The sequence below is a fragment of the Brassica rapa genome, chromosome A05 (assembly GCF_000309985.2).
Source record: "Brassica rapa cultivar Chiifu-401-42 chromosome A05, CAAS_Brap_v3.01, whole genome shotgun sequence".
Taxonomy (NCBI): domain Eukaryota; kingdom Viridiplantae; phylum Streptophyta; class Magnoliopsida; order Brassicales; family Brassicaceae; genus Brassica; species Brassica rapa.
The window spans coordinates 12,307,991-12,321,849 of NC_024799.2; the positions used below are offsets into that span (position 1 = coordinate 12,307,991).

A 13,859-nucleotide genomic window follows, 5' to 3' on the forward strand; every position below is an offset into this window, starting at 1 on the left:
CACAATGTTTCGAAGATGCCGCCTATTACTCTCAAACAGAGCATCTTCAGACAAGTGCTATAGATTTTTCAGAAACAAACGAGGTATGCATCGAGTATATTTGATCTTTAATTATTATTCTAACAATTTAAAAACCGCTGATGTTACTGAATCTTCATTTTTAATAGGTTGAAGTAAGCAGGCTTCTAGCTCACTTTCAAATAGGCGCAGAGGTTGAGATTTTGTCTACTGATGACGAAATATGGTATCCAGGAAAGGTTGTTGATCTTAAACTGTGTGAAGGACTAGAGGAGCTGACAGTTGAGTACACGACACTCTTCACAGACCAACATAGACTTCAGAAACTTCAGGATACTATCACGGCTGACAAAATACGTCCTGCAACACCAACTAGTGACCAAAAATCCTTTGAGATGATGGATAAGGTAGAAGCCTTCTACAACAATGGCTGGAGCAGCGGACAAATTAGCATGGTACTTGGTGATAACACATACTCGGTGTGTCTCTATACTTCTATGGAAACTATTCTATTCAAACATTCAGATTTGCGAATTCATAGAGAATGGAAAGATGGAGTCTGGAAGATGGCAGATAAGGTAAATCATAACTAGAATTATACTTCACGTGAATTGTTTGATATACATACATTTTAGTTTCAGGAATGGTTTCCAGAAATTCCGATTGCAACAAATTTGATAATATTTTGCTTGGTGTCTATTGTTTGATTAAAGGTGAAGCCTGATAAGAAAAGGAAAGCTGCTGCCTCATCACAAAATTCAGGAATGGATAATGTTTTCCTAAGAAGGAGCGAGAGGGTGCCTAAACGATCTAGAGACACAAAAACTCCATTCAAGTCTGACAGAAATCCGGCTTTAACTGTAATACCTGAGATTATACCTGCAGTTGATCCGTTTTCAACTCCTGCGGAACATAAGCTTTCAAGGCTTCAAAATTGGATGACATTAAAGCCCGGCATGCATGAAACGTAAGCATGTTTCTGTCCTTGTCTATATATTCTTATATTTATGTATAAGAGGTTTGGTAATTCCTTTGAATCTTTAATCGACTGCAGGTCCCTATCAATCAATGATAATAAGATAAGGAAATCTTTCTTTCAAAGCATGGAAAATGCAAAAAAGGACCTTAAGAAAGAGGTAATTTGTTTACATATGTTCTTGCCTTGAGCTTTTTTTTTTAAAAAAAATTCAGGAAGGATTTGTTTAGTTTCAGGAATTATATAGTAACAAATTAGATAATGTTTGCCTTTTTTTTGCAGCACATTGATGGAGCCTTTGCAATGCTAAATTGCAGAAGAAATGAGAATGCTGCTTGGTTCCACAACTACAAGATTCCAAAGGCGTGCTTCCTACCTATGGAGTTCTTGCATTGCTTGCTCTCTGATGATTTGGCTTACAAGAAAGAAAAGGTCAAAGGTAAAAAGATTTTCAACGATTTATTTAAAGATACTGTGAGAGGGAAGGTATATCCAGAGAAGACATGGGGAGAAGATGTTGATGTTGTGTATGGGATTACTCTTGGAAAAAAAAGCAATGTCTGGATTGGGATGGAAATTCATTTGAAGAAGAAAAGAATCACAGTATATGATTGTTTTCAAAAGGAAAGCAACAGCATTGATATTCCTCAAGTGAAAAAGTTGGCAGGTATGTATAAACAATCTGTATTTGATGTATTCATCTGTTTCTTGGTTTGAAATATTCAACTGATTCTATCTTGATATTGATTTTTAAATATGACAGTGTTGATTTCTAATCTGCTGGTGGAATCTTCTGGTGATGAGGTAGATAAGGTGAAGATGATTCCATTTGAGATTGAGCAGGCACAAGGTTTACCCAAGACAAAACATCCTTTCAACTGTGGGATATTTCTTGTCAAGATTCTGGAGTGCCAGTCATTGAAGATAGGAGACATGACAAAGATTAATGATGACAATGCATTGGAGCTAAGGAGAACCTTGTCTTGTGAGATCTTCAACCAATTTGTGGATGAGAGCTTTGGGAAATGAGAATGATGCATGAAAACATTTTTTGTTTTAGTTAAGACTCGGTTTTAGTTATGACTGTTTATTTTGTTATGTTGTTGGCGTCTGGTTACATAAGAAAGATTGGAAAGGATATCAAGTATTTTATTTGGGTATCATATATCTTGGAAGGTTAAAATAATGTTTCTGGATGGGTTTCCAGAAAAAAAGTTAAGTGTTTCAAATGTAAAAAAGAATGAAATGAGATTATATACTAAGGATTGGACATGTATATGGTAAGCTTAAAATTGTGATGTTTACAGACAACAAAAATTTAGAACCACAAAGGATCGAACCCAGAGGGAGAGAGTCTGCGTATTTGGATAGTGTGGGAGTTTAGCCAATAGGCCAAGAAGAATCATCTGTTAATGGATTACATTTAATTTTATTTAACTCCAAACTGTAACACAAAAAAAAATTAAAATAGATTTTGAATCCACCACATATCGAACCCGGGGATAGAGAGACTTTTGAGTTATAAAATGCCTTGGTTTAACCGCTGGTCTGAGGAGAATCATCTGTTAAAGAATATACCATAAGCATACTTAAACCAATTAATATAGGATAGGTTTCCAAAACAATACATTTCGATTGAAAAAAAACAAAACTCTTGCCGTCTCAACACTCTCGCCGTTTCAAAGTTCTCGAATCTCACTCGTCTCCGCCTCTCGAATCTCTCTCTCATCTCCATATCTCTCGATCTCCGACGAAAACCCATCTCCAGAAACTCTCTCTCTCTCGATCTTTTACGCGAGCTCTCTCTATTCTCCGAGAAAAACCATTTCTAGAGCTATATCTCTTGAAGGTATGTTGCAGATTAAACCTTATGTGTGTTTTCTTTCTGAGAGATTGGTCTCCTGGTTTTTGCTTGTGTATAGACTTGCTCGTTTTAACCTAATATGCATGTGTATAGACTTCAGGAAGGATTTGTATTGTTTCAGGAAACCAACACCTAATAAAAAATTTCTTGTTTACGCAGGATAGAAACTAGATGGGAGATCCATTACCATTAAGACTAGCACTGCCTGAGCTGAGGTATCCGATTGGATCAGAGCCAGAGAAGACGATATCGATAAACCAACACTCGATAGTTGCTTATATCAAAACTGTTAAGGAAATTCTAGGAAATGATGAGTTCAACAGAATAAGAGGGACGTTTTTGGGACCGGTGATCAAGCTTGGAGAGAGGTCTTTGAAATTATCAGCTAAGATAGTGCACGCAGTTCTCACCAAAAGCATCAAGACAGTGAAGAGACACGAAGCATGGTTCCATTTTGGTGCTCAGCCAATGAGGTTCTCTATAAGAGAATTCCACATGGTGACTGGTTTGAAATGTAGTGGTGAAGCAAGAGAACCACGAGAGGGAACCGAGAAATTTAAGTGGGACTTCCTAAAAGGGCGTACTCATACAGTAAAGGACGTGGAGAAGCAGCTCAGAAACACAAGAGAAGATGCTTCTGATGAGAGATTCTGCCTTGCAATGCTCCTCCTGATTGAGAGCATACTACTACAGAAGAGCCTTCTCGACGGTGGCACAACTTTTACTTTGGATTATGTGAAAATAGCGCAGGATATGGATGTCTTGATGACATACCCATGGGGGAGAACAGCTTATAATTTGCTGTTAAAATCACTTCAGAGAGCTGTCGACAAAAGCCTCGACAAAAACAATTATGATTTGCAAGGGTTCCCTATGGCATTTCTTATATGGATACTTGAGTCAGTACCTTTGCTACAGTATGCATTCAGTCAAGTTGTTCCTATTCTGAGCGTTCAACCGTCTACCCCAATATTTTTGTGTGAGAAGTACCTTCAAATAGCTTCTCCACAGCTGATAGATGTTCTCCTAATTGAAATCAAAGATCATGTAAGTTTTTACATTATTTTTTTCTTGTTTTGCCTTATGATTCTCCATTTAAAAGCTAATTATTTTTATGGTTTCAGCTTAAGGTCACATGCATCCTACCTCCTATTTCTAATGATCCAGAAGCTGATGTTTGCATGGAAGACGAAGCTAATAAAGATCTGGATGACATGGCCGATTTATCCAAGAGAGGTTATAAGTTTAAAATTAGAGATTGGCGAAACATGTCAGTAGACCTATACGGTGCTAATGAAGAAATAAGAAGAGCATCTTTACTGTTTGGGAATGGAGGGATGAGTCAAGCTTCTACTTCGTATCAGGAGGAGTCTTTGGAATCAAAGATCAACAGAATCAGCGAGATGGTGGGAGATAATTTAAGGATCATGAACGATCGTTTGTGTTTGATTGAAAAAGACAGGAAACAGATTAAAGAACGTGTGACAAAACTAGAGAAACTACAAAGAGTTACTTCATATGAAACTCCAAACAATGAGGTAACTTTTTTTTCGGAAATTAAAATTAATGTTTATCTAGTTCTTGATTCAGTTTTTTTTTTGAGTTGTCAAGTAATTTTGGAAGATGTTATACATATTTAGGATTGCCTTCCTAATTTTTGTTGTACTTGCACAGACTGACACAACTCCATTTCATGAGACGGCTTCCAGACAAGGTGAAGCCAATGCAGATCAAGCAGATGAACAACTTAACAATGAGGCAAGTATAATTTTGAAAACTGTTGGTATTTATAAAATTATGAATTTGGTACGTGTTCATAATCCCATTCCTGACTTCAGGATACACGAGAGCCTATGAATGAGATCACGAAAGAGACACCTGGTTCTCCAATAGCTCAACAGAATATTGAGACTCCAGTCCTTACTCCAATTCAGACGCAGCAGGTACCTTCTTTAAAAAATTGGACTTTTCAAGTAATTTTTGGAAGCCCTTGTACGTGTTCATTCAACCATTCCTGAATTCAGGAGACTCACGAGCTTATGAATGAGATCATTTCACCAAACATTTCCGACACACAGCCAAATACCCGAGCTCGCAGAAATCTTTTAACAGAGCAAAATAAGGTATTACTTTCATTAAAACCTTTAATAAATATACAGCAACTATCAAAATGACTGGATATCCTTGAATCTAAACCATCACAGGATGTAGAAAGCAGAGTTCAAAATCCCTTTGAGATCGGAGCAAATGTGGAGATTTCATCACAAGATGACAATACTTGTCATAAATGGTATCCAGGAAATGTGTTGGCAACATATTTGGTTGATGGGGTTGAGATGGTGAAAGTTGAGTACTCCGTCCCGTCTCTGGACGAAAAGAAGAGGAAAAGGAGTGTTGAGACACGTGTATCAATTGACAGAATACGTCCTCAACCACCACCTGAGAGATCTGGAGCGAAGAAAAGTTATGAGCTAATGCAGGACGTGGAGGCGTTCGACAATGGTGCCTGGTGCGCTGGAAAAGTTAAAGTCATTTTGTTTGATGGCTCGTGTTTTGTCTCTTTGAACAATTCTAAAAACAAATTTACTTCCACCATTCTGAGATGCGAAAACCAAGAAAATGGGTAGATGGTGTTTGGGAGATGACAAAAAAGGTAAAACAAATGCCTTGGATCACTTGAATTGAAAAATAATGTCATTTGTTTAATATCTCGGTATTGATTTTCAGATGGAAGAAGAGCAGACGCAGAGTGTGAATCCAAGTGAAGGAGATGGTGATAAAAAGGTATGAAATATTTATACATCATACTAGGAATTAAGATATAAATGTATCTGAATTTTTGTCATTCAAAAAGGGGAAGGCGAAGGCTGTCGCTTGTAAGAAAAATGAAGCAGCTGGTCCATCAGAAGATGGTGTTGGGAAAATGGCAAAAGAGGTAATAAAAATGAATAAGATCCACTTGAATTGAAGTTCAGGTCAATAGTTTGATATATCGGTTTTGTTTCACAGATGGAAGTAAAGCAGGGTAAGAGTGTGAAACCAAGTCAAGACGATCATGCAAAAAAGGTATAAAAAATATTTTTACTTCATATTAGGAAGGCATTCAAGTATAAAGATAAAAACGATCCTGAATTTTTGTCTTTATTTTTAATTAAAGGGGAAGCCACATGTTGGTAAGAAGAAGAAAGCAAATGCTCAGCCAGTAGATTTGCTTCCTTTTCTACAGCGAGAAGAGAAGAGGCCAATACGACCTAGAAACCCTCCTATACCTGTAACACCTGAGGTAATCCTTCCAATTGATCCATTTGTGACACCTGAATTTCCTCGGTTTTCAAGGCTTGCACACTGGATGGATCTACGGGGCATATATCGTGTGTAAGCAACTTTTTGTCCTCGCATAAATATTCCTAATTTATTTTGTAAAAGTTTCGATTGATACTAGTTAATTTTATCAACTACAGACCGTTTTATATCAATGGAAAAGAAATTGAAAAAGAGTTCTTTCAAAAAATGGACGATGCAGAAAAAAATCTCAACAAAGAGGTAATCAACACTCTGTTCTGTCTTCTATTTGATTGTGTCATATGTTTAGGAAGAGGTTGAGTTGAGCTATGCTAGATGTCCATGTTATAGCAGTTCTATATGAAGTTTCTAACTATATTGTTACATTGGCAGCACATAAATGTTGCATTTGAAATGCTAAATTGTAAGAGGGTTGAGCAAGGTGCTTGGTTCCGCAACAACAATCTTCCAGCAGCATGCTTTGTACCAGTCAATTTCTTAGAAGTGGTTGGGTACGCTTATGAATCTGTCAGGAAGCCACATAAGAAAAGAAAAAAGTTATTGGAGGGCTGTGTAGGCGAACTTGTGAAAGGTGTAATACATCCAAAGAAGGTATGGCTGGAAGATGTTGATGTTATATATGGTGTCATTGAAGATAAGTTGAGCTGTCACTATATTGGGGTGGAGATACAATTGATGGACAACACAATCACACTCTTCCATTGTGGTCTTCCAAAAGAAAATATCAAACGTGCTCTTAATCAAATCCAAGAACTGGCAGGTAAAAATATTAATTTTATCATTCAGTGTAGAAAAATCAGTTTAATTTATATTGTTACATTGATAATGGATAGGATTGTGAAAGTATGCGTATCCTGAAAAAAGAATTTTAGCTAATTTAGAAAATAAAAGTTTGTCACTTGCTGCTTGTGCTTGTGATGCATTTTTACATATTCATTTTGTTGTCTGTTGGTGATTGATTTATTGTATAATTTTGGGTATTTATGACAGTTTGATTAGTGCCATAAAGATGGAACTTCTTGGTGAAGAGGTTAATTTCGAAGATATCAGTCCATTTGAAGTTAAGTTTGCAGAAGGGCTTCCAAAGACAAAATTTCCATACAACTGTGGTATTTTTGTTGTGAAGATGCTGGAATGCAGGTCACTGGGATTGAAGAGCATGGCTAATATAAATGATGAAACTGCGATGGACTTACGAAGCAAGCTATGTTGTGAGATCTTCGACCAGTTTATGGATAAAGATTTCCAGGAAGGTCAAAGGAAGTGAAAATGTTCTTTTTGTTTTCTGTTATTTGTTCTGTTTTCTACTCTGTTTTTCTACTTTGATATTAATTATCCCTAACGTTTAAGTTTAAGTTTGTAATGAATTATCCCTAACGTTTTTTTCATTTAGATTGTTATTGAAAAATTTTTAGGATGTATTGATGAATTGTCAAATGCTTATAGTACTTTTAGGATGGGTTTCCAGAAAAAGAGTGAGAAAGCAAAATGCACCAAAGCCTAGCATATTCCTTTAAAGTTTACAAAAAAAATGAAAAAGAATGTGATCCGATGTTGATTGAACTCGTGAACTCTCGAAAGATGAATGAAAGTGTGCAGCCGCTGTGCCAAGGGTGTTATACTTGCCAAAAGCTATAATAAAACGAAATAACTTTTGAATATTTAATTAAAAAAAAAAATGTGAGTATACACAACGGGGATCGAACACGGCTTATTGTGTGATAAGGGTACACTAAGAGTAGAAGGGCTTGCCACTAGGCTATGGTGGATATTCGATAACAGAGTAAATGTGAACTTATTTATTCACAGACGATAGATTTATATGATCTGGATATCATTTTAGGTATTCAGGATAGCTTTCCAAAAACAAATTCCTTTAAAGTTTACAAAAAAAAAATGAAAAAGAATGTGATCTGATGTTGATTGAACTCGTGAACTCTCGATAGATTAATCCAAGTGTGCAGCCGTTGTACCAAGGGTCTTATACTTGCCAAAAGCTACAATAAAACGAAAATAACGTTTGAATATTTAATTAAAAACAAAAAAAAATGTGAGTATACACAACGGGGATCGAACACGGCTTATTGTGTGATAAGGGTACACTAAGAGTAGAAGGGCTTGCCACTAGGCTACGGTGGATATTCGATAACAGAGTAAATGTGAACTTATTTATTCACAGACGATAGATTTATATAATCTGGAAATCATTTTATGTATTCAGGATGGCTTTCCAAAAACAAATAAGCAAATCAGATAACCAAGTTATAAGAACACTAGGCCAAACCATTACAAAATAGTGAAAAACATTGAACAAGTTTTTTATTTAGGTTGTTAATTGAAGAAACAACACAAGAGAAACAAAAGTACTTATTCATTTAAAATAAAAAACTGAAATTCAAACATAATGTGGTCCTTAAAAACATAAAAAGAGAAGACGATAACATGAAATTACTCATGACACAACCAACTTTCGCCAAGTTTATCCCAATCAGGGACTTTGACCTTCACATCAGCAAGCATTCCTTCCGCTTCCGAGTGCTCTTCTTTGAGTTTCTCCAACTCAGCAGTTAAATCAAATTTTCCATCAGCTTTGATAATATCTTCAAGCAACTCGATTTGGACAGCAATTGAATTTGCTTTGCTGGATGCAAGATTCCAATCATTCTCAGATAGCCTGTATTCGTTGGACAAACGAAGAAGAGCCCTGTAATGTACCACAGTTTCCTTCTTCCCCTTCTTGAAACCTTCGGCGGCATCACATCCGTAAACCTCCTCTATGGGACGCTTCATCATCTTCTTTGAACTTCCTTCCATTGAAACTTTGTCCTGCAACAAAATCGAAACTAAGATGTACGATAAAATAGAAATAGAAAAAAGTTCATGAATTGAATGGAAAATGAAAAAATCGAAAACTAACTTGTATTGCAAAAGGATAAATCAGACGAAATGAAGTGAGTGAATAAAAGGTCTGATATCGTCCCTTATATTTATAGAACAAAAAGGAACTCTTCGATTATTGAAGTCAGTTAAAATAAACTCTTGATTATTGTGAAACTCTTCGATTATTGAAGTCAGTTACTGAAAATAACCAATCATATAACAGCCAGTCTTGACGAAAAGAAACTCTTCGGTTACTGAGTTACATGATGTCGTTTGGAAGAGACTTTTCGATTCCTGAGATATATGTTTGAACAAAAAAAAAAATCACCCATTACTCGTAGGAGAGTCGAACCCGGGTCGAGCAAATGTTTCGGTGTCATAGGTTTCGAGGTTTAGCCGCTAGGCTGAGGAGAATCATCTGTTAGTTGCTTCCACATAATTGTATTTAGCCATACAATTGATAGTATAATACATTGGAAAGATCTTTGATAGTTCAGGATGGGCTTCCGATTGCAACAAATGTGATTCCTGAGATATATGTTTGAACAAAAAAAAAAAATCACCCATTACTCGTAGGAGAGTCGAACCCGGGTCGAGCAAATGTTTCGGTGTCATAGGTTTCGAGGTTTAGCCGCTAGGCTGAGGAGAATCATCTGTTAGTTGCTTCCACATAATTGTATTTAGCCATACAATTGATAGTATAATACATTGGAAAGATCTTTGATAGTTCAGGATGGGCTTCCGATTGCAACAAATGTGATTCCTGAGATATATGTTTGAACAAAAAAAAAAAAATCACCCATTACTCGTAGGAGAGTCGAACCCGGGTCGAGCAAATGTTTCGGTGTCATAGGTTTCGAGGTTTAGCCGCTAGGCTGAGGAGAATCATCTGTTAGTTGCTTCCACATAATTGTATTTAGCCATACAATTGAACAAAAAAAAAAATCACCCATTACTCGTAGGAGAGTCGAACCCGGGTCGAGCAAATGTTTCGGTGTCATAGGTTTCGAGGTTTAGCCGCTAGGCTGAGGAGAATCATCTGTTAGTTGCTTCCACATAATTGTATTTAGCCATACAATTGATAGTATAATACATTGTATATTACAAAAGTTGTATATTACAAAAGTTGGATAGGATTCCAGAATAGTTGAATATTACTGTGTTTTTTTCTAGCAAAGAAGTTTAAACTAAAAATTGAAATGAGATCAAAAGATAATGTTGTATATTACAAAAGTTGTAAGAAATCATACTTATTCAGGATAGGGTTCCAAAAGAAAAAATGTATATGGTCTTGTGCATATCATGTAACCATCAAATAGCCAACATCCAAATAATAATCGATAAAAATGTAAAAATGTAGAACTTCATCCTATAGGCCTCTGGCATGTGATCTTGTTGTGCCCTCCTGTGCCACATCTGCTGCACTTGTGGGACTGAGATTTAGATCCAGGAACCCCAAACTCGCCAACGGATCTCTTTCTCTTTGTAGGAGGGCGTCCACTTTTCTTTTTGGTAGCTGGAGGTGGGCAAGACAGTTCATCAATATTCTCTGGATAGGTGGACGTTGACAACTCTCCACCAGGATGTATGCTTTCAGCATAAGCTTTAGCCCACGTTTCTGTCAAGTGAGAAGCATCAACAAAACGGTTTTCATCTCTCTTGATATGCTTAGCAGCAGCGATGGCATGGATGCAGGGGATCTTGTCAATGTCGAAAACATTACATGTGCAATGCCGCTTCTCCAAGTCAACAACAAACTTCATTGTTTCATTCTTCACCTCAAACTCGCTTCGATCAACTTGATACACATTCAACAACATTGCGGCCCCTAACCTAGATACCAATTTCTGAACAACTTTTGGAGTAACCAGGTGCTTATGTTTCGCAGCCGCTTCGCGTCGCTCAAAAAACCAAGTGGTCATCGTCAATCTGATAGTTTCAAGGAGAGAGATAATGGGCAACTCACGAGGCATCTTCAACATAGAATTGAGAGACTCTGCAATGTTGGTAGTCATGATATTATACCTGTTCGCAGGCGCATAGCTTCGTGCCCACTTCCTAAAATCAGACTCTTCCAGATACTTAGCCAATTCAGGACATTTATCCTTTATGTCCTTGAAGATTAACCAGAACTCGTGACACGTATAGGCATCAGCAGCGCTTTCCACCAGAGGTAGCAACCCAGTCTTCGCATATGTAGGAGTGATGTTGCGGAGCAGATGGATCCTGCAAATTCCATGGTGAGATAAGGGATATACATCCTCCAACGCTGAAGAAATGGAGTTAGCCCTGTCTGATACAAAAACAAGATCCGAAGCGTCCGGGATCTTCTGGCTCAAACCTCTAAAGAACCATTTCCAAGAGGCGCCGTTTTCTGCGTCAACCACTGCAAAGGCGAGAGGATATAGATGATAATTCCCATCTTGAGCACAAGCTGCCAATAAAGTCCCATTGAATTTTCCCTTCAGAAATGTACCATCTACTGCAATAACTCTCCTCATCAATGAAAATCCCCTTATCGATGGACCAAAAGCCACAAATGCATACTTGAACTTTCCTGCAGCATCAACATGTTGATAAGTCAAGGAACCAGGGTTTGTTTCTGTGATTTTATACAACCACCTAGACAAATTGTAATAGCTGTCTTCAGGAGTCCCTCTAACCAAAATCTGAGCTTCTTCTCTCACTCTCCAAGCTTGTTTGTAATTGATGTGAACACCATGCAGCATCCTGACCTGTTCAATGATCTGTTTCGGTTTGAGACCTTCCTTTTTTTCTCCATAATTGCTGGAAATCAAAGAACCCAACAACTTTGCAGATGCTTGTCTGTGGTTGGCTTTCCTGTGTGTTGTATCGCATGTATGCTCATGAACATACTTTTTAACAACGAAAAAATCTGAAACAGGTAGCTTGATAGCACGCATCCTCCACGTGCAATTTTCATCAACACAACTCAAAAGCACTCTTGACTTGTTAGAAGAGACAGTCTTGTACTCAAACTTCCACTCTAAAGCCCATTTCTTCATCCTCAACATCAACTCTCTCTTTGTCTTAAAATAGCTATTCACCTTAATATCGCCAGCTACTCTCGTGTTTGGTGAAAGTCCAATATGGACAGGGCTAAAATCCGGAAGAGCATTCAGAGGAACTGTAGAAACACCTTCATATAGAAACTCTGCAAAAGTCAAGTAGTTCTGTAAGGCATAATACTTGATTATGAAGCATATCATGCAAACACAAACAGAAAAAGGGAATTAGGGACAATGTACCTGTTTTTCACTCTGCACAGTAGAAAGAATCACTGGATTGGCATTCAATGGAACAGTAGAAGCAAATGTATCAGAAGCTTGAATGTTACAGCTAGCTGAATCAGTACTAAAATCCGGAAGAGCATTCAGAGGAACTGTAGAAACACCTTCATATAGAAGACTCTGCAAAAGTCAAGTAGTTCTGTAAGGCATAGTACTTGATTATGAAGCATATCATGCAAACACAAACAGAAAAAGGGAATTAAGGACAATGTACCTGTTTTTCACTCTGCACAGTAGAAAGAATCGCTGGATTGGCATTCAATGGAACAGTAGAAGCAACTGTATCAGAAGCTTGAGTGTTACAGCTAGCTGGATCAGTACTAACCTGCATAAAGTCAAGTAGTTCTGTAAGGCATAATACTTGGTTATGAAGCATATCCTGAAAAGTCTAAGTAAGAAAAAAATCATACAAACCTTAACACACAAACGACAGGTTCCATCAAATGCTCTAGTCTTGGAAATGAAAGTTCTGAGCTGACGAGTATTACCTATCGAGAGTGGGGGGAAACTTTCAATAATACATTTCATATCCAATGAAAAACCATAACTCAAACTGATTTCTTCCTCTTTAACACTAAAATCTTCAGAGACAATCTTCATCAAATCTTCATACAGTAGATCTTCTTCTATGGAAATGATTGATGCATTCCTCTTCAAATCAACAAGAAACTCCCACTGGAGAGATTCTTTTGAGATCCATTGTCCACAGATGCACAAAACTTCCATTGTTCTACAAAATCAACTTCAAATCGTCAACAAATGAATAATATATAACAAAACCTAGATAATGTATAACAAAATGAAATGATTCAAACCTTAATCAAATCAGACACAAGAGAGAGAGAATGAGATGAATAGACGTAGAAACGACAGATCAATTGAGAAACGACGACGACGACGATAAATAAACGAAGAGACGACGACGACGACGGATCAACGGAGAGACGACGACGACGACGACGACGGAGAGACGACGACGACGGAGAGACGACGACGACGACGACGGAGAGACGACGACGACAAGGATGGGGAGACGATGACGACAAGGACGGGGAGACGAGAAGAAGAAGCGATGAAACGAGGACGGCGACAAATTGATTTCAAATTTGTTTTTTAAATTAGTTAAAGAAGGGGGCATAAGGGTAAATTGCCCCTTTAATGAAACCTATTTTTGTGACTTCTAATCCTGAGTGCTAGTTTGGGGAGGAAAACTTGATTTAGTGTTCTTTGTGTCATTTTCTCATTAAATTATATCAAAATGATTGCAAAACAAAAGAGACAAATTTGTCAAATGACAACAGAAATATTACGTAAAATTTTCATTTGTCTCTTAATAAACAACGTGTATAACGGGCAACGATATTTCCGGAGAGGCAGTTTGGATCCCGAGAATGTTTGTCACACCACCTGACACAAAGTTTCCCTTCAGAATGCGTCGAAGACAGTTTCCAGTTACGTTGGCTTTTGCGATGACTATCAATAAAAGTCAAAGTCAAACGCTAGAAAA

At 37.4% G+C, this 13,859-nt stretch overlaps 4 protein-coding genes across 4 annotated transcripts in view; 3 read left to right on the forward strand and 1 right to left on the reverse strand.

Moving 5' to 3' along the window:
- LOC117134344 (DUF724 domain-containing protein 6-like) overlaps positions 1-2,134 on the forward strand; it is a 6,166-nt gene extending 4,032 nt beyond the window's left edge. The window contains exons 2-7 of the mRNA XM_033292617.1: positions 16-83; positions 168-596; positions 732-985; positions 1,073-1,154; positions 1,277-1,661; positions 1,758-2,134. Coding sequence (XP_033148508.1) covers positions 16-83; positions 168-596; positions 732-985; positions 1,073-1,154; positions 1,277-1,661; positions 1,758-2,023 — 1,484 coding nt within the window. The 3' untranslated portion in view covers positions 2,024-2,134. The remainder of the gene's footprint in view (positions 1-15; positions 84-167; positions 597-731; positions 986-1,072; positions 1,155-1,276; positions 1,662-1,757) is intronic.
- An 895-nt stretch (positions 2,135-3,029) lies between these two features.
- Positions 3,030-5,423, forward strand: LOC117134345. The gene is made up of 6 exons (XM_033292618.1): positions 3,030-3,905; positions 3,983-4,396; positions 4,697-4,801; positions 4,883-4,981; positions 5,063-5,220; positions 5,339-5,423. Exons 1-6 carry the CDS (start codon positions 3,030-3,032, stop codon positions 5,421-5,423), a joined length of 1,737 nt encoding a protein of 578 aa, XP_033148509.1.
- A 17-nt stretch (positions 5,424-5,440) lies between these two features.
- LOC117134211 lies at positions 5,441-7,431 on the forward strand. The gene is made up of 7 exons (XM_033292255.1): positions 5,441-5,511; positions 5,586-5,642; positions 5,713-5,793; positions 5,868-5,924; positions 6,016-6,233; positions 6,320-6,401; positions 6,534-7,431. The coding sequence occupies exons 1-7, from the start codon at positions 5,461-5,463 to the stop codon at positions 7,017-7,019; spliced, it is 1,032 nt and encodes a 343-aa protein (XP_033148146.1). The 5' UTR covers positions 5,441-5,460; the 3' UTR covers positions 7,020-7,431.
- Positions 7,432-10,405: 2,974 nt separating this feature from the next.
- LOC117134346 lies at positions 10,406-13,078 on the reverse strand. The gene is made up of 4 exons (XM_033292619.1): positions 12,767-13,078; positions 12,567-12,677; positions 12,311-12,472; positions 10,406-12,235 (listed from the first exon to the last, which is right to left on the reverse strand). The coding sequence occupies exons 1-4, from the start codon at positions 13,076-13,078 to the stop codon at positions 10,406-10,408; spliced, it is 2,415 nt and encodes an 804-aa protein (XP_033148510.1).
- Between the last annotated feature and the right edge of the window lie 781 nt (positions 13,079-13,859).

Bases quoted from the DNA above. Each gene is read 5' to 3' on its own strand.
- LOC117134345 (XM_033292618.1), top strand. From the start codon at position 3,030: ATGGGAGATCCATTACCATTAAGACTAGCACTGCCTGAGCTGAGGTAT. The intron at 4,802-4,882 runs GTACCTTCTTTA...TCCTGAATTCAG, and splicing joins CTCCAATTCAGACGCAGCAG to GAGACTCACGAGCTTATGAA. The intron at 4,982-5,062 runs GTATTACTTTCA...AAACCATCACAG, and splicing joins TTTTAACAGAGCAAAATAAG to GATGTAGAAAGCAGAGTTCA.
- LOC117134211 (XM_033292255.1), top strand. From the start codon at position 5,461: ATGCGAAAACCAAGAAAATGGGTAGATGGTGTTTGGGAGATGACAAAA. The intron at 5,794-5,867 runs GTAATAAAAATG...TTTGTTTCACAG, and splicing joins TTGGGAAAATGGCAAAAGAG to ATGGAAGTAAAGCAGGGTAA. The intron at 6,402-6,533 runs GTAATCAACACT...TTACATTGGCAG, and splicing joins AAAAAAATCTCAACAAAGAG to CACATAAATGTTGCATTTGA.
- LOC117134346 (XM_033292619.1), bottom strand. From the start codon at position 13,078: ATGGAAGTTTTGTGCATCTGTGGACAATGGATCTCAAAAGAATCTCTC. The intron at 12,678-12,766 runs GTTTGTATGATT...GACTTTATGCAG, and splicing joins CCTGTCGTTTGTGTGTTAAG to GTTAGTACTGATCCAGCTAG. The intron at 12,473-12,566 runs GTACATTGTCCT...TGACTTTTGCAG, and splicing joins CTGTGCAGAGTGAAAAACAG to AGTCTTCTATATGAAGGTGT.